Below are 19710 nucleotides of genomic sequence, written 5' to 3'. Positions count from 1 at the left end.
TCTCTCTCTCTCTCTCTCATTTAAATTCTTATAATCAAGTCCCTAGCTACAAAGTCTTTCCTCGAAGTATACAAACCCCCTCTTTCCTATTTCATCTTCTCCAAGCTTAGTTTTCACCTTTGCCTACCCTTTGTTTCACTGGACAATTAAATATATAGATGTTTCAATCACTTCACCTTGTGTGTTTTTTTATGGTTCATCATCATATATAATAATCCATAGTTTTGCATGGCTAGTGATGTAGGATCTCCCTATCCCACTTCTTTAACCATCTTATTCTTCCTTCTCATCATGTCCCACACCACCACGGCCATCAAAGAGCATAGATTCCTACTAGGTACCTCAAGAGATGGAGAATATATCAAGAAAAACGGCATGGAGTACTTCGCTAATAGAAGACATGACATGGGCAATGCAAAGACAGTTTCGAAAGCTAATATTATCCACATTCCTCCTCCGAGTAGTAGAAGGAGAGGCCGGTTTCGAGCTCATAGATCTCCATTGCCATGGCAAGAAGGTGTCTTCAATGATAGCGCCCATGAAGTTCCTAGTGGTCCAAATCCCATTTCTAATAGGTGAAGGGAGACCAAACCGGATCAGTACTTAATCTCAACCTTCTTTAATTATGTTTTAGTTTGTGTCTGTTTCTTTTTATATTTAGTAAATTAGGTTTTCTTTCTTAGTGCTTATATATACATTTACAGCAATGTGAGATCACTACAGTTTATTCTTATAATTATTAGTATCCCAAGCAAGTACCTATCCACCAATCAGTTAGCCATGATGATATATGTAAATGATGATAATGATATCTGGGGGGGTTTCTGTTGACGTAGAATAGTACTCATGATTATGCGACACTTCTTCTTTTGTTTGCTTCTCTAAATTATTTCTGCAAATTACCCTTCAAGATTTTATATCTTAATTGCATTTTACTAACTCCTCATTAATTAGTTTTTATTGTCTATTAAAAGGGATATAGATTTATCTCCCCCACAAAAAAAAATCCATCCAAATCATGAAATTATTCAGTCATCCCCATTAGACCAAAAGATCAAAGAAGAATTAATGAGTAGTGACGTAATTTATGGAAGAAGCCAAAAAGTAATTCTATAAAACCTCAAAAAAAAAAAAAGTCACCAACATATTTAAAGATTATCTGTCAGGAGTTAAACAAAAAATTTATTGTGTTTTTTTATGCGAAAAAAAGGTTTTGCTTGTGCTTGTTTATAAAAAGCGTGATGTTCCTTTAAAAGGCCTGCCCTTCTCTCAGAGGTACATGGACCATAAACTCGATCACTCCGATTGTACCTTATAGATTTGAATACCTACAAGCTACAGCTCTATTGTTTTTTTCCTGGTATATAAAATGGAAGGATATATAGGTAGGGAACATTTAGAAATTTCATGCAAGCATTTTAAATTCTTCAAGTGTTTTATGTTTTTTAATAGAAAAAATCAGAAACAACTGGAGAAGGAGAGATGTGCTAAGTATATTAAGAGAGAAATGTCATTTCACAGGCAAGGGAAGGGAATCACCATTTCCACTTTTGGTGTACGGCGCCCTTTTGTTAAGGACGAGACTAAATACAATTATGAAAGGGAAACGAAAGGCCCCAAATACCAGAGTTTTGCGTGTAAAGTCACACGGACCTGGCATCCAAAGCTGTAGTGGAGGGTCTCTTGACTTCTCTTCCTTCCTCATTCCAGTTTCCCAAGATAGCCCTGCTTCACTTCAGTTAACTACATTAGCTGCCACTCTGCCCCTCTTTGTAAAGCTCCATGAATCTCCATAAAGTGTCCTCTCTGTCCATATCTGCCATAACCATGTCTTCATCTTGTTTTTGGCCACCTTCCCTTGTTTGTTTTTTAATGGAGCTACTTGCATTTAGTGTTCAATTGCCTGCAATATAATGCTCCCCCAAGTTAACTTATATACGAAACGAAACATGAACTTCAAGTTTTGAGAAAGATTTGGGATATGTTTTGGAACAATCATCGAGTACTTCTTGTTTTTTATGACCGATATTGTGAAAAACTTGCATTGCTAACAAGAAAAAAAAAAAAAAGGAAAGTTCAGTAGACTTGGCCAAACAGAAAGAAAAGGGAATTTAGGAATTTCTTTCAAGAGTTTATCGATCACAATAAGTTAACGACTGTGAATGATCACATGCATATTCCATGGTGGCACGCATGCATTCGTGCATAGAGTGGCTTCGTTTAGTTTAAGGAACTGGACAAAATCATTCCATCACTTTCACACTATACACATGCACAATCTACCACAAAATTAATAAATATTTACAGAATATTATGCCGGTGTTTAGATTATATTTTCATCAATATTTAAATTATTAATAAATTTGTTAATGAAAACTTGTTATCAAAGAGTTTCTTATCAAGGATTTTACTTCCGTCAATAAAGTAAAGTAAATAAATAACGAAAACACCGATAGAATATTCATAAAAAAAAATATTATTGACCACTTTTTTGTTAGCCAATCTATAGGTATGTATTACTAACAAATCAATGACCTACTAACCATCAACAATTGATCATGTAATATTGCTTAAGAATCCCCTGATAGAATTGCCAATATAAAAATCATAACTGTGATTTTATCTTTGTAATTCTCAATGAAATTGCATCAATATAACTGACAAAATCACTAATAAAAATTTTATGTTTGGTGGCAATTCCTTCAGTATTTTATTAGTTTGTTTTTTAATACGTGTTTATTTGGATCAAACAAGATTAAATAACATTAAACAACTACATTGAATTAAAAATACATTTTATATTATTAATTTATTCATGAAATCAATTACAAATATCTTAATACTTTAGAAGAAAGTTGAAGGCGGAAGAAGAAGAAAATATCTTGGAGGTCAATGAATGGGAGGATAATAAATCAACATGTATGTCATTATCTGCTTCCATTGCTTTCTACTTTCTTTATACCCCACCTCCAATTTGACCTTTAGATCAATCTTTGCAGCAACGACTTGTTCTGGAACCAACTTTTAAATGACTGTTAATGGTTATCTCGAGTAGAATTATAGAGTATCTACGGTCGAAACACTACAGTCCGCCCTCAAATCTTAGATAATGGTTATAAAGATATCGTAAACTTGATTCCTATCAAGTTCACCAGTAACTCTAGCTTCTAAACACAACTCTAGATATTATTCCGGATAGGTTGAAAGGAGTCATCTCTGTGTTTGACAGGTATGCTAATGTTATATATTTTCTATTAAAAAAAAGTCAAAGTTATCAATAAAAAAATATTAGTCTAAAAAATATTCAAAGCTTTCAAAGTTTACATACAACAAACTTCTCGGTTGGGGGGCTATCCACGAACTACCACACCCATTTCTCTTTATTCTCCTTTTGTATATGTTTTTTCACATATAACTCCATCATAGTTAGCTCCCGTCCAAGTTATGTAGCAAGCAACCTCTCTCAAAATCTCATCAAACAAACAAAGTTAAATAACATTATGTGTTTATTCCATGAGATCTTTTTTCTCCTCATCATTCATCCCCTTAGGCAAACTATCCCCACCTTTTAGTGCTTTAAATAAACCTTATTGAAATTACAAGGAGTGCATCTTAATATGCCATAAATTGAAATTGTTCTTATCATTAAATTTCTCTATATCAAATTTCACTACTGACATTACTTTTGTCGTCATCATAAAATCTAGCTGGTATCCAGGTAAGCTTTGATATTAGTTTATTGCGAAAACAAGCTTAGAATCTCAAACCAATTGGCAAATAAAAAAAATATAAAAAAACAAGTATAATCAATAATACAAAAAGTATACAAAAAAATTTATATGTTTCAACAACTTAGGCTACTCTATGGGTGAAATAAGAAATTCACTATAAGAAAGTGGAAGATTACAAAGTGTCACAAAAAATTGCTCTTTCACCCAAGATTCTAAATTAATCAAAAACTCACATCTTCTATCTTCTCTCTAGACATTCAAGTGTAGAAAATAGAAGCACTTACAAATATAAAATATAATAATATAAGTTTTTATATATGGATCACTAAATACATAAAATATTTATTTTTTTACTTTGACCATAATTTAAAACAAACCCAACACCTTTTGAATTATGATTCAAAATAAAAAAACTATAATTAAAAAATCATGCTAAACAAACTCTAAATTACTATTGATAACACAAAGTACCTTTATGATAATCTTTTAAATACTATAAACTTTAAAACAAATAAGTAAACGAGCATCATTTGAGGCTTCGGCTTCTAATTGATAAGTGAACATTCTCATAATTAAATTATCATTTAGGATTCAGTTTTTAAGGATGAATATGTATTAAAAATTAGTTTATTGTAATTGTTCTAGTTCCAATATGAATAACCTGCTTAAAAACTTAGTTTTTATGTAAAATGCTGCTTTGAAGATAAACTGACTAAAAAAAGAAGAGAATAAATTAGTATATCTAGCATGCCGAACTAGTAGACTGTTATAATTTTGCGTGAAATAACCATAGACGAGTATTCTTTGACGGATAATATTACACTCTTATAGTGACATGCTCGCAAATTAATGTTACTATCACACTAATTAAGTAATTACCAGTGTGCGTACAGACACTCACACATACTGTGCTACATATAAAGGTAGCAAGATATTTGTAATGGATTATATTCCATCACTTTTTATCATTATAAAAACTTTGCTAAAAGCAAGTTTAAGTCAAGACAGAGGCCCCCATATGCCTGTTTTTTTATATATATTTGTCGTTGCCGATCTCTCTCTATATTGTCCGTAGTCCACAGACACACATATACACTCACAGGCCTGGAAGAACGGGCCTAAGATGGTTTACTTTTGGCAATCAAAGCATATCATGCTGTCTGCCCTTTTGATTTTGAGGAGTTTAATCACTTTAAGAAACTTTTGTAACGATGACTCAACCAGACCTACCTACCTACCTTCCTGTGCTGTCTGCACTATGAGAGACTGTAGTTTTAAAACTGAGAATAAAACGCTTTGATATTACACCAGCAGTCTATTCATCTTCAAAGGGAAAAGAATTGCTTGTCTCCCTCGATGAAAGCGATTAAAGAAGAGTTTATATATATAGCTTTTATGTTCCTTTATTAAAAGTGAAATTGTGGTCTGGTAGCCTCTGGTTGTTTTTGCATGGATAAGAAAACTTGAAAGTATCAGTTCTAGGGTGTGATTGGATGACATTTGCGACACCTCAAAAAAAACGCATGCATGCTGAACATATCTCTATACATGTTTTTTTTTTAAAAGAAAAAAAAAGGAGTATTAATCCTACGTCACTGGAAAAATAGAATTTTTATGCTTCACATGAAAATCTCGTTAATCTCCTCTCTTGATCACTCGTTTCTGATAGGATATAATTAAATTTTTTTTGTTAGTTTTTGCAACTTTTTTTGTGTTACAAACTTATAACACGATTTTATTTTTTAACATTCTTTCCAATTTAAATGGGCACAGGTCTGGACATAGATTACTGTTTTCATCGTTACGTTTTGATTAACTGATAGTAAGAAAGTGAAATGCATATAGATTCCGTTAATCAAATTAATAATAAAAGACCTTATTAACACAATTACATTAGTACTCTATTGAGCTTTATGATTAAATAAAAAATTTCAAGGTAAGTGTCCGTGTGTGTGGATATATAAGCTAGCCCCCCCCCCCAAAAAATAAGAAATATATAGAGATGCTGGCAATCTTGAGTGAATCAAACTTTGGATACTCATTACTGGTCGCATCTCATCGTCGCATCTTCTCACTGAAATCGTCAAGTTTCCTGTCGAATACCTTCTGTAACTTATGGTCACCATTGACCATTAGAAGTTTATGAAGGAGACTCTGTTACTTCAATGAAGATGCCACTGGAAACGAAGAGTTTGGTCTGCATGATAACTAAAGATGAAGTAAATTCTATATATTTCAAGATTGGTCGTTTCCCATTTTATGAACGTCAAATGATGCACAAATTAAATCTCCAATACCATCCCAGGTCTCCCAACAACGCTGACGTGCAAAGAGATTATCAAGAGCAAATATTTCTTCACAGAGAACCAATGTCTGTCATTTGGTATTTGTTGAAATTTGCAAATCACTGTGATTCTCTACAAATTTTATTACCATCTTAAATCAAAACAAGACGACATGACCTTAATTTGTTTCCTAAAAATCTCCACTAAGATACAAAGAAGAGGTAGGTTACTGCCATCTACAAAATGTTCCAGTATCAACAAAATTCGTGCGCTCGAACATTTCCAGGAAATGTTCTAGCGTTGGAGATTTAAATCCACGGTGACTCTTTTCTCCACACTGGTATATGTTAATCAATGGTGCTCTTGACTCATGACCAACTAATGTAGAACAGTCCTTCCTGTGATCCAAACCATGTCCCCCAACTATGGTTCTGCCTAGATGAGCACTCTTCATAGCTTTTTCCTTCATTCAATGTCTTCACGAGTCCTGCAGAATCAAATTTGTAGATGGTAAAAGATTAAACAAGTGAAATAGCACCTGAAGGTTATCCATCCTGACATAAGAGAACAGATAAAGAACCAAAGACTCGTCACGATACAAGGCAGGTGGCTTACTTTCAGATCTCTTCCAACACACAGTTGAGAGAACTGAATCAGAAATTTTTTCCTCGAAAAGCAGCTTGCCAGACTTGATGCTCCAAAGTCGCAAACTGCAATCCTCTCCTCCTGAGAAGAATATATTAGTGGTAAACACAAAATAATTTCTGAAGCCTTTATCAAAGTAAAATGGCTTTTAAAAGTACTGGTATGAATTGAAATGGTACAAACCTGCCATAACAAATCTCTCAGATTGGTCTACTCCAAGCTGTAAACGAGTATGAGAGTTAACATGTCCTTCATAAGATTGCACAGCACCTCTCTTAGTCATGCGTTGATCATAAAGCTTAATCTACAAGAGAAAATACAGAAGCAGAAAAATGAAGTTCCTTTACTCTTAGTCACTATTTTAAAAATGTAAAAGAAATTTGTGGACTAAAAAACTGGGCGATATTGAAGCTAGAAACTGAAACAGCAATGAGATTTATTAGCAATTACGGGAAAAAAAAAAAAAAAAAAGCAGGCATGGTAAATAAAATAACTAACAGGAAGGGGGGCGAAAGCATGCTCTGAGACATGAGGCCCTTTTATGTGTGATTATAGAGCTTTCCTTTTTCAGAGAAACAATGGGTTTACAACCCTATTAGTCCTACAACAAAATATTGACCCCCTACCTCAAAAATAGCAATCGAGTCCTTGTACGTAAAAAAAACTTGATTCATGCCAGCCCTCATCAAATGTGAACAGTAACTATGCTCTTGACACTGCACATTTCCTTTTAACCTTGGTTGACATGCATTTTCTCATAAATATTAATATTTTATTAATTTTGAAGAAATTTTTGAATGATAGTGAAAATTAAATTGAGCAATGAAACATCAAAATAATTTTTTTTTTAAAAAAGAGAGAATACTACCATCACTGCCCTCGCCAACACACACCATAGCCAAACAACCATTACCCCCATCACCCACCATGGTCAAACCATCATCAAAACCTTCCTTCAACACTCCAAACGCAAACAGGTTACAGAAGATCAAAATGACTTTGAACACAAACCAAACACCTACATACAAATACATATACAACACCATCACCCACCATGGTCAAACCACCATCACCAAAGCCATCTTCCATGGTCAAACCACATCATTAAAACCTCCTTTATGACACCCCCAACAATGGTAATGTGCCTAGCTACATTTCAGCTGGTGTCCAAGTCAACAACAATGACATATTAGAGTAGCAACTTTTACAATAACATATAACAATGCTGATGTTGATCTAAGCTACAATAACGACAACAATGTTGGCAACAACTCTGCAGCAAACACCACAGCCTCCACCTTAGCCTCCCTACACTTCCACAGCCAGCCCATTACAACAACCAGTACCACTGCCACTGATAGTTTTCATATTTGTAATTTAAGTGTGATAAAAGGCACTCGGGCATTTTGATGATACTCTCTCAATATAGAGTTGTTTCGTGTGACAAATGAGATTGATGCAACATGCATGAGTTGGGAAGAAACATAAGGTTCTTTTTTTTTCCCTTTCTTCATCGACCTTTTGCCTCGAAAGGGACCGTAAAAAAAATCTCACCCTGAACATTAGCAAGTTTTAATCCTTCATTCTTAACACTAACAAAATGCCCTTAATTGGCTATCACAAGGAAACATCATAAAAAACTAACTTTTCCACTCTTTATAGCTACTCATGGAACAGTTCGCCTTTACTTGTCTAAACTTGAACCGAATGCACCCCAAACAGAAAAGCACACATATGCCAAAGAGATGGAAATGGGAGATTTACAGAATAAACTGAGAGAGAGAGAGATGTGGGCTGCTTTTGGCCCACCTAGGTGGAACAAAATAAAGACCAATTATCTCAAATTCACTGCAGGTTGGTCATGATGCTTTTGCAAGGCTTTCAGACATTGTTTCATATACCTTGATATTTCAGACAACTCATGCATAAATTCTTATTGTTGCTTATCCACATGTATATCTCAACCTCCCTCGAAATTGAAATGGACTTTCCAGCTATCAGTCCACCTAGGTGCAGAGGGTGGAGGAGGGGTTTAGTTAAACTATCAAAAATATTTTATGATAATACAAAAGGTAAATTAAATGCTCTTGTTGGGCCATGATCCAATCACTTAGTGAACTACTTATTGAAAGGAGAAAATTCTGCACCTTGTCATCTCCTTATACATATTAAGTTAGAAAAAAAAAGATGCTTTGATCTGTTATTAAAACTATTCAGGAGCACATTAGTAAGAGGACATCCACAAAAGAGTCAAAAGAATGGCAAACTAAGAGTCAATACTAACCAATCCATCCATAGAGCTAGCCAAGAAGTACTGGTCGTAAGACTGAAGCGATACCAAACTAGAGATTCAAAAGAAGGCAGAAGTTACATAAATTGAGAGAAAATATTAAAACTAGAAACCAGGAATTACAAGTTTTAGAAGTCCACAAACCTGCATACAGATGAAGGCATCAAAATAGTACGAGAAGGGTATATGTTTCCTTTGACCTGCAAAACATCACATCCAGGTTAGTTACCATAATTTTACCGAAATGAGCAGTTCCAAATGAGTAAGAGATACAAAGTAAAAAAAATGAGTAAGAGATATTCCATGCTTAATTCATCACTAATGAGTAAGAGATATTGTGTAAAAAAAATCACAGCAGGAAAGGAAAAGAGCTAAAAAAGAAAGAAAAAAATCTGAAATTACCAAGCTCAAATACAACACAAAACAAAACTACTACAATCACCCAAGTTTTCACAAACTGGTTCCTCAATGAACAATAAAAATACAAAACAAAATAACCAGCTGTGAAGTTACCCTTTGCTTAGCTGTAGGAGGTATCCAATGTGAAAAAAGTTACAGCAGGTAAAATTTTACATGATATTTGATCTTTATGATTTAGGTTCTATTGAACACTGTAGAAGTTTAAAAAAATGGCATTGTAAAATCAGGATCAAACCCATGAATTGGTGCTATTGACCAAACTGTAAAATTGGGATCAAACCCATGAATTGCTGCTACTGATCAAGTTCTTTTTTACCAAAATAAAAAGTTTTCTGGTTTTTAAGTTCATCTATTTCCTAATAATTTCTCATCACCTTTTTTTAAAAAAAATCATTAAATTAAGTGCAATAATTAGGAAATAGATGATCCATGCACAACTTCAATAGATGGATAGATTCTAATGACTTTAAAAGTGAGGACACTAAGGAATCCTGGTGTCCTCTAAAGGATTCTCTTTCAGCAGAACAGCTATGTAGTAGTGCCCTTCTGTAAAAATCAAGTATATTCCACAAAATTTCAAGTTAAAAGCATGCACAGCTTTATGCATTCATTTCTTTTAACGAAAACAAAACCTGGGAAAAGTATATAGAATGAATTTAGAAAAAAAACACTTCATTTCAATTTTTTGGATGCTGCTGAAGGGAAAAGTAAAGAAAATTTCTTATTGTTTTTTTTATTTTAATTTCTCATTTCAATTTGGGGTTTTGATTGGTCAGACATGAACTTGAGACTTAATCCAATCCCCTGGTGCTAATTCTAATTTGAGTTTTATTTCTCTTTGTGATTCCTAGATGTAGAAGTCAATTTAGTTAACATGGTACCATCCTCTCAAGTTCCATAATATTTTTCTTAGATGAATGTTCACTCTGGGAACAACTTGGCAACGAATTTGGTACCTGCAAAATTTATCATATCCAAAGGTTTTAATACCTCAAACCATTGTTTGCTAGAACTTGGACCCTGTCTGCCCAGTGATGAATAAGGTATTCTATGCCTAATAAATCTATCTGAAACCCTCTCTTGTTTTTCACGAACATCAACGGTCAAAATTGCTCCATTTCTTAGCCCACATAAAACAATGTTCCCCTGCAGCAAAAGAAAAACCAGATATATTTCAGAAATTGTAAGACAGTTGATTGACAAAGGTCAATAATGACCAGTGGCTCCAATTTTTTGTGATTATGTTCCATGTGCCTCATGATCTTTAAAATGACATTAAACTTATCAGTAGAAAGCCACCTTATCGGTAGAAAGCCACCGAACTTACTATACAACTTGCAGTTTGAGCACTCAGCATGCAAAACTAAAATTCAGAAACAGAATCATTTTCCTTTTTCATCATTTTCAGTCTGTCAAATTGCTAACCCTCATATATAAAGGTCCCGCAATTTGAGCAAATAGGTTCAGTTTGGTTTTAGCGTGAGGTTCAGGATAAAATATCTTTTATCAATTTATCAAACCATTTCCACGTCTTTAACCATCATAGTACAGTCACGTGAGATGATAATGTCCCAGTGACCATAAGGAAACTTAACGCACGTGTCATGTGTGGTACCAAAAAGGATTAGAATGTTACCGATGGATCAAGCTGTTGAGACAAAACATCACTTTTGCTTCTACACACCCATGATGTCATTCCAGTTTCCAAATTGACCAGGGCAGCTCCTAAATTTGTTCCTGTAACCAGAAATAAACAAACATGTTAATTCCTGAAATTAACACAGAATTAATGCCAATGGGTTTTAGCTATCATTAAATTCCTACCAAATAAATCATCAAACAGACCTCATCTCAAATAACATGTATAGTAGTAAATAATTAACATCCAAGTGGTAAACGACAGACTGGACCTGGCAAGTTTTTATTTATCTTTTCAAAGCATCAATCTAAAAGACAAAAGAAGCAAACTAAATCTAATAACATGCAAAACTCCAAGATACAGGTTTCTAGCAAAGTTCTACATCCCAAATCCAGAGCAGTAAACATAATACAAATCCAAGTTAATTTCAAGACTGATACACTAAAATGAAAAAAAAGAAGAAGAAGAAGAAGAAAGATGAATACTTGCCGATCACTGCCCGATTCGAGTTATAACTGCAATCTGCAGTCCAAATGGTGCAATTGAAATCAGCAGTTTTGCGCATCATTTCACCTATAGCAGAACTTGAATCAAAATCTACTGGTTCAACAAGGTTAAGATTATAAACAGATCCTCCGGATGTCTCGGATCCAAGAGTAGTTATCCTGTTTCCTTGCATTAAGGAATTACAAGGGCAAAAATAGAATTCTCTGCTTTCATAATGAAACTGTATTGTGCATATAACAGGTATGAGAAGTGAAAAGGGAGTGGCTGGAGCAAACAAGATGTGCCAAGAGTGAACTCCAAATATGTAAGCTATAAAGGCCACTAATCAAGAAGAAAACACAACAGCCAATTTAACAGAAGACAATGCATGCCCACCACACCCTGCAAGATCTCTGTATCTCATAACACTGAGATTTCCAGGACAGGAAATGACACTTTTAGCCTGGTAAAAGAATCCATTATATAAGGCTGACTGCACCCAAGACAAACAAAGAGATCAAATCTCCTGAACAATCAGGACCAAATAGCAAAAACCAACATGGGCTAACCAAGTTCGATTTCTAGTAGATTGACTAGTGATTTCTAAAGAAAAAACCATATGTGCATGTAAATTAAAAGCAATGGACAAACTAATTAAGTAAAAAATGAAATTGAAATAGGATACAATGCCCGCTGGATGGGAGAGTGCTTTCCACACATTTTTATACAAGATATATTTGAAGACATATGTAGAGAAGCTCCTGGAGGTCTCCAGATACACCCAGGGTCTTTACCACACTCTGCTCTCTTCTCTTCAATGACAGGCCACATGCGATCTGGAATGCATTCTACCCCATGATTACGTTCTCCAACTTTTCCAACTTCAAAAAGACTGCGAGAGCACCAAACTTGAAAAGAAATAGCCGGTAATGTACACTAATAAATATTATAGTCACAATAAAACGACAAAAGATGCGGAAGAACTGCATAATGATAAGAAAAGCAAATCACAAAAGCACATAGTTATCTCAAAACTAAACAGTAAGTCAACATTGCTACTGAACTTAGCAGAGAAAAAAGAAAGGATCCTTTGATTGCACAAAGGAAGCTGTGGCAAAGAGTGATACTTTTCTGCAGGACATACAAAGGCACACAAAAATAGTTATGTGCTAACACAGTCAAGCTAGAAGCATATTTGGGTGAAAGTTCTGCCGTACTCTCTAATGGTGGAGCATATTTGTTCTTTTTTTTATTAAAAAAAAGAACCCTCTCGAAGAACCTAACGGTCATATGTTAATAATGCCAAATATTAGGAAAGAAAAGTCCAGACCTAGATACATTGTGGCAAATCAAACACCTATATAATCACAAACATATCAAAGCTCCGGTATCACCATGAAAAGATAATCTTCAAGAAAACCATGAAAATATTTCCAGACAAGAAAATGGTTAAATGATACTATCAAATATAGTAAACACAATAATTCCTATGGAGGTACTCAAATCTTTACACTTTATCTGATTCGCTCTGAAGTGAAATGCAAATTTTGCAAGAAGGTTTATGTTGAAGATAAAATGTCACCAAGCAATTATACAACATGCTTACAAGACACAGACTTCCACATAACAATGCTAATTATTATATACCAGGTTAACTAACGAAATTCCACTACTATCTATAGCTTAACATCATAGTTTACAAGTTAATCTGCTAGGAAGCATGTAAATGTTTCTTTGTAACCTCAAGCACTAAAACTGTTTTGAGCTTCATGCAAATGTCAGTAGCAGAATGCTGGAAAATAGCAAATCAAATTACAAGCATCAATAATACCTCAGAGAGCCATTTACACCGCCTGTTATTAGAACATTTGCTTCAGTTTGACCTTCTGCTGTGTGAATATCAATATGTATTTGGTCCATGGCACTATCAGCTATCTTTTCAGTTGACCGGTACTTCCAAACCTTCAACATAAATAAAATTATAAAACAACAATAAATTTGGGCAATCTCTAATGAGAGAAAGCGATAGCACAGAAATTCACTCTGAAATCCATGAAGGTTTTTGAAAATCCAGCAAGATCTTGAAATGTTAATTGACATATCAAAAATTGACAGCAATTTGTTTCAAATCAGTGAAAAAAGTCGTCACAATAGATAGGAATAAATGGCAAGATTACATTGAATTTTAATAATTTTGAGATGTCATTTTTAGTACATTTCCAATGGTTACAACAAAGGAAAGAATGAATGGAATTCACCTCAGTTAAACAATGCATGCCTTTACCCTTCACTGACTAAAGTCACTAACATTCACTCTTCAAGGGATTAAAACATTCACTGATCCATCTAAAGACACACACTGCTCTTCAAATCTCATCCAACATCAAAGTGTCCTACTCTTCAATTTGAGCTTCAAAACTTATGCAATAAATTTACGGTTCTAATAATTTGTTCATTTAAGAGGCTTTTATAAGTAGTTCAAAAATAATAAGAAAGTTCTACTTTAACAGTACAGAAGTGCGTATTGTTCATGCTGCTGTAATCAACAGAAGAAACCTGAAAACAATTGCATTCAAATTTACAAGCCCATATTTTATCAGCATACCACTGGTTGGGATGCTTGTATCTTTAGGAATTCCTCCACGAAGTCACACTTCCCTTTGCTGGAAGTTATTACATTACCATTCAACTCCCTACCCTGAAGCAGTTGGGATATTCTTACTCCAGTTCTCCTACAAAAGTTGGATTCCTGCAGCATTGAAAGAAGTTAAAGAAACAACCAAGGATAAGTTACAATATTTGGGAACACACTCATCGACGGAGCAGGAAAAGGCGAAACATACAGTTGCTTGTATATATTGGGTAACTTAAGATGCATATCTAATTTGTTATAAGTTAGCATAAAATATTCTCATTAGAACAAATTTAAGGAAAAGGAAAAGATCATTATTTATAGACAGATTTAAAACAGCCACAGCAATAATCTTGACTTGCTGGAATGCCTAAATAATTTTACATCATGATAGGTGGAAAACTCAAGATTAGTTAAGTTACACACACCACTATCATTTTTTTCCTTCCAATCTATATGTATATGAAACCATTGGCTTGGAAGCAATACATACAATATAAAATGATGGAGAATTCTATCATTTGCCACACAATTTTACTTTAATTATTGGGGTGTACACCACACCATTTTATTATTGAGAAACAATTCAAGCTCTAAAACTGAAAGATCACAAACTTTCTTATCTTCATAGAGAATTTCAAATTTACAAAGTAAAGACAGGTTCTTCCAAAACCAGAAATAGCATCTCATACAAAAAGCATGCATGAAGATCAAATAAATGATGAATGAAGCCCCTAGCTTTGGGAAAGTGCCAGTGTTATGAACAGGAATCATGGAAAGTGATAAATATGCCGAAACCAATTTTGATCACCTATGACAGGAAGAAGAAGCGAGAACAGCATAAATAAAGTAAATGATTTTAGTTTATCTCACAATACTCGTGGATTAAAAGACCACCAATTTTGATCACGTATGACTAATGGGCATTTTGCCCAGTATAGTAATTCCGCAGAGCAAGAAGAGGGAGCAAGCCTTGGAGTTCCAAGTTCTACCTTTTCCAAAAAAGATTAGAAAATGAAAAGAAAGCTAATGCAGGAGCATCCTATTAGACACATTGCAACACATATTACATCATTTAAAGTAATCACCCCTGAACAACTTTAAACAAAAACCAAAAAGTTCAAAACTTTATTTCAGACACAGATTAAAGCCATTGTTAACAATACTAAGCATCCATCACCAATTAACACGGAATTGACATCTTTAATGAAAGCACTTGAAACCCAATAAATCATACACTAAAATAAATACAAGAAATACTGACCTGGGTATTGTTTGTAGATGGTTTTTTAACATTGTTTGAAGAAGAAGAAGGGCGAGAGGAACCAGGGATTGGGCCTTTGAGAGGAAAATACCTGTTCTTCTCTTTATCATAATAAAACCCCGGAAGTTCTGCGAACAAATTTCATTACTAGTCTTATTAGTAACAAAACAAAAAATAAAAAAACCAAAAGAAGAAGAAGAAGGGGAACCTTGTGGCATGTTTTTCCAAATAACAAAGAACTGTCTTGCTGTCTTTGTTGGTGTGCTTTTTGTTTGGGCAGAGAAATTAGGAAGGAGAAATCAAGGAAGGAAGAAGCAAGCGGAGGGTGACGGCGCTTTTAAACTATAGCAGCTGATGGTTTTAACTTGTAGTTCCCATCTCGGTCGGTTCATTCGAGTTCGCCACAATCTAGGCTTCCTCGAAAATAAGTGAGGGCAAGCCTCAAAAAAAGCCCCCCAGCGATTGGGCCAGTAACAATCTTGCTCCCAAACAAATAATTGTATCAATTCTATCGCTAAATAATTTTGATTTCTCAATTACGACCTTAATTCCTAAACAAACAAAAAAATGTTAAAAACAAGTTTTTTATTACAAAATAAATTACAACCTGGGTTTGATTTTCACCCACTATCAAAAATGGGTGAAAATACTTAATTTAGAAATCCTAAAACTTAAAGAGCAAAATTGATACAAGTTTAATCTTTTCAAAGTTTATTCTTTTAATGATGGGAAAAGCTAACGGGTGGTTTTTATTAAACTTTATGAATTGTTAATTTATGTCAAAATAGGATTAAAAATCAAATATTTAAATAAAAATCAATGATATTTATTAAACATATTAAATAAGTTCTATTTTATAGAGGACTTTTTAAAATATATTTATAATAAATTCTAAAAGAAATATTGTGATTAATTAAAAACAATAAATGACTCTTAACTATTCTTAACATGTGGCATAAGACACTCATTATTTAAATCTTTAATTATTAAATATACTATAAATTCTTCGAGATAAAGGTTCATGATCTTTATTTTCTACTATATGTATATTTTTAGAGTATTTTTTTATAGTATTATTGTATTTTTTTCTTTCTAAAAAAATATTTATTTAAATATATGAGAAATATATTTACTTAAATAAGGTTACTACATTCACCAAAATAAAAAATTTTACAATGTTGTTGTACGATTTAAAATGAGGGCATGTACAATTAAAAAAAATGTAAATCAAAGCAATCTAATTCGAGATTTAAATTAAGAAAAACATTACTTCAAACAGTGTTAGTGAAAGAACCTGCATGTAATTCAAGTGGTGCAATTAATTTGTGCAGATTTGTCGAAGGATTCAAAGTGCAGTACTCTCGAATTAAGGTAAGTACTTAGAAACAAAGAACCAAATGTCTTCCCCTCCCTAATATATATTTGCCAAGTGATTCCCATGCATCATTTTTGCTTTGAATATATATACCGCTATTAATTTAATTTGTTGCTGGAACGGGGAAAGCCGGCAAGGACCATCAAATTACAAGATTGACAGCACTGTGTCTCCTTGAGTATCGGAGTCTTTTCAATTAGTCTTTTGTTGTTGCTTTGGTGGACAAAGGGTCTCTGCTTTAGAATGGGGAGCAATGCTTTTGCATTGAAATGGCCTTCACAGGTCGTTGTTTTCGAAACAGTTTTAGACAAGGCACATACATTATTATTTTTTTATGAATTGTCACAAACCATTACATATAAACTTGAGAAAAATCAATGCATGAGAAACTGCCCAGTTGTAATTATAATTCGGTATTGAATTTAGATTTCTTAAAGAAGTTAAGAAACTATGAACTATTGTATCAAATTATAGGAAGAAGAAGCTAGACACAATGACTTCGACTAAAAGTGGGGAATAAACGAAGAGAAGGAAGCTACTTGATTATTGGATACAAGTTTACTGCCAGAGTATGCTTTCGTACTACTCTATGACATTCGAAGTTACAGAATTAGTCCAGCTAGAAACTATGTACTTAGAACATTAATACAAGAAAACTCCATTGCTTCAACTGATCTTCAAACTCTTTCAAGATTACGTACTGCTATTACCAACACCGTCAACAAGCATACCAGTACTAGTCTTAAACCTTTTTTCTGTAGGGTGAAATATTAGTATCATTGCCACAACAATCATTTTTTCTCTTGCAAGGCCCATGAATCCCATGCAAGTTGATCTATGGGACTCTGATTATAGTACATCCCACAAGGCAGCAGAGTCGACTCCACAAAATCAAAATCAAAATCAAAGTTAGAAGTTTCAAATGAAGCATCCATATTCTGCCCAGCACTTATTAACTCATGACTGATAATCTTCTCAATTCCCACTTGCTGCTCTGGCTGCTTTTTTTCAGGTAATATGGATTGAGTGGGCTCGTAGCCACCAGCCCACATGCAGCTCTCATCTAACATGCCAAACTCGGATGGATGTGAAGTAGAAGAGAATATAGGAACACTTCCGATTGAAGATTGGCTTGCAGTACTCTCCAAGAAAGCTTGCGTTTTAGGGTTTTGGTATTCATGTGTCAGTATGGATGAGAATTCGTGTGATAAGGGAGGATTAGTATCAGGAGCAAGAGGAATCATAGGGAATGGAATAGGGGGTGCTTTCATAACCATTGATGAGATATCACTGATTTGTGAATTCACTGTGAAAGTTGAGGTGGGTTGTTGATGGAAATGATAAGAGAGCTTCCATGCATTATTGTTATTGTTGTGTTTATAACTAGTAGAGAGGAGATTGTGAGTGTTTGGATCTAACCCTTGTGCAATAAGCTTCTTTTTTATGCATGAGTTCCAGAAGTTCTTGACCTCATTGTCAGTTCTGCCAGGCAAATGCTTAGCTATTTGAGCCCATTTATTGCCTAGTATCCTGTGAATATCAACGATGATCCTCTCTTCTTTTGCGGTAATTGAACCTCTTTTGAGATCCGGTCTCAAGTAGTTTATCCATCTCAATCTACAACTCTTTCCACACCTTTCCAACCCTGAAAGAATAATTATAAGCAACCATTTCAAGGAAAAGAAACAGTACAATGGAGGGGGGGGGGGGGGGTGGGCTGGCTGTGAAAGAAAGAGGATTAAAGAGCTCTCCTAAATAAGAGAGAATTAAATTAAAAGATCAAAGAGCACTAGAGTCTTATGTACATATGTATACCTGCTAGATTTGGAACAGAACTCCAAGAACCATGACCATGGATGGTTATATATTTTATTAGCTTCTCGTCTTCTTCTGGAGACCATAGCCCTCTCTTGACTTTCTGTTTTCTGCAGCATTGATGGCCCATTTTATTTCCCAAACCCTCCTGAATATCACAACTCACCATTTAGAATTGGGGGGGTGCTTCCTTCCTTGTATCTTCTAGCTAATCTTCTGCGGGTTTAAAAATGCTAACATCTTTGCACCTTTATATAAAGGTAGTTTTCCTTTCTTGATTCCGCTGTGGACGTCTATATGCAAATCAATATGTAGAGAGAGAGGGGTGGGGGGGATTGTGTGGAAATTTAACTTTGGGTGTACTCATGAGAGGACCACTGGTCTCACTGAGTGTCTTGGAAACTTCAAGTGTTCTTTTGAACCTTTGCTCTCAACTTGATTACTACTTTCCTTTTCACCAAATAAAAAAACACGTTACTGCTAATTATTGGGCTGATTAGTAATTTGACACAATCAATTAGTTACAAAACATGATACCTGAAGAAGCAACATCCTTGTATGGCACATATATATTACTTGTAAGTACTATTTGTTTGCTCGATATATATATATATATATCTTCATGTCTAATTAAACCAGCTACATGAGAATGAGAAAGCTTTATGCGGATGATGGTATAAAGATATTTGTCCTTTTTACGTGGAAAGTATATATTGAAAATATATTTACGAGAGGATTGAGAAGACCAGGCTTGAAAAGTAATCCGCAAATAAACCCAAACACGACTAAATGCCTTAAAAGAAAAAAAAAATTAAAACTAGAGTTTAGGATTTTTTTTTTAAATCTTTTTAGGATGATTCTTGCGTCATTATTAAGTCATCTTAGGGGTAATTTAATATTTAACTAAATAAAAAAATTAAAAAAAAAAACAAAAACGTATACGACATCAAGAGACACATGGAAAGAGCTTGCTCACTTCAAGTGACGTGTGCGGTGCCTTTCAGCTTTCAAAAATACTTTTTCATTGTGTCTTTAGAAGCAATGTATTATTGTCCTCTTCTTATTGGTGCGATGAGTATTTTCGATGATGATCCGATTTCTCGTCGATGGATATTTCTTTTTTTTTTT

At 34.1% G+C, this 19710-nt stretch overlaps 2 protein-coding genes across 3 annotated transcripts; both read right to left on the bottom strand.

Annotated features, from left to right (window-relative positions):
- Positions 1 to 6082: 6082 nt before the first annotated feature.
- Positions 6083 to 15787, bottom strand: LOC133689714 (uncharacterized). 2 transcript variants are annotated; one of them, XM_062109713.1, is made up of 13 exons: positions 15601 to 15787; positions 15393 to 15520; positions 14102 to 14245; positions 13328 to 13458; positions 12182 to 12388; positions 11500 to 11675; positions 11008 to 11108; positions 10362 to 10517; positions 9096 to 9151; positions 8946 to 9003; positions 6845 to 6965; positions 6632 to 6742; positions 6083 to 6503 (listed from the first exon to the last, which is right to left on the bottom strand). In XM_062109713.1, exons 1-13 carry the CDS (start codon positions 15608 to 15610, stop codon positions 6385 to 6387), a joined length of 1518 nt encoding a protein of 505 aa, XP_061965697.1. In that variant the 5' UTR covers positions 15611 to 15787; the 3' UTR covers positions 6083 to 6384. The 2 variants fall into 2 exon arrangements, 1 of the variants encoding a protein (XP_061965697.1); XR_009841334.1 differs by lacking the exons at positions 6083 to 6503; positions 6632 to 6742 and adding an exon at positions 7530 to 7821 and having other exon boundaries at positions 6844 to 6965.
- A 1451-nt stretch (positions 15788 to 17238) lies between these two features.
- On the bottom strand, positions 17239 to 18847 carry LOC133680896 (transcription factor MYB41-like). The gene is made up of 2 exons (XM_062103925.1): positions 18583 to 18847; positions 17239 to 18412 (listed from the first exon to the last, which is right to left on the bottom strand). Exons 1-2 carry the CDS (start codon positions 18749 to 18751, stop codon positions 17559 to 17561), a joined length of 1023 nt encoding a protein of 340 aa, XP_061959909.1. The 5' UTR covers positions 18752 to 18847; the 3' UTR covers positions 17239 to 17558.
- Between the last annotated feature and the right edge of the window lie 863 nt (positions 18848 to 19710).

This window comes from Populus nigra, chromosome 1 (assembly GCF_951802175.1).
Source record: "Populus nigra chromosome 1, ddPopNigr1.1, whole genome shotgun sequence".
Classification (NCBI taxonomy): Eukaryota; Viridiplantae; Streptophyta; class Magnoliopsida; order Malpighiales; family Salicaceae; genus Populus; species Populus nigra.
This window is presented reverse-complemented; position numbering and strand designations above follow the sequence as displayed.

Bases quoted from the DNA above. Each gene is read 5' to 3' on its own strand.
- LOC133689714 (XM_062109713.1), bottom strand. The intron at 11,676-12,181 runs GTATCCTATTTC...GCAAGGAAACAG, and splicing joins TCTCCCATCCAGCGGGCATT to GATAACTACTCTTGGATCCG. The intron at 6,966-8,945 runs GTTAGTATTGAC...TTTCTCTTGTAG, and splicing joins CTAGCTCTATGGATGGATTG to ATTAAGCTTTATGATCAACG.
- LOC133680896 (XM_062103925.1), bottom strand. From the start codon at position 18,751: ATGGTGAGTTGTGATATTCAGGAGGGTTTGGGAAATAAAATGGGCCAT. The intron at 18,413-18,582 runs GTATACATATGT...TTATTCTTTCAG, and splicing joins TTCTGTTCCAAATCTAGCAG to GGTTGGAAAGGTGTGGAAAG.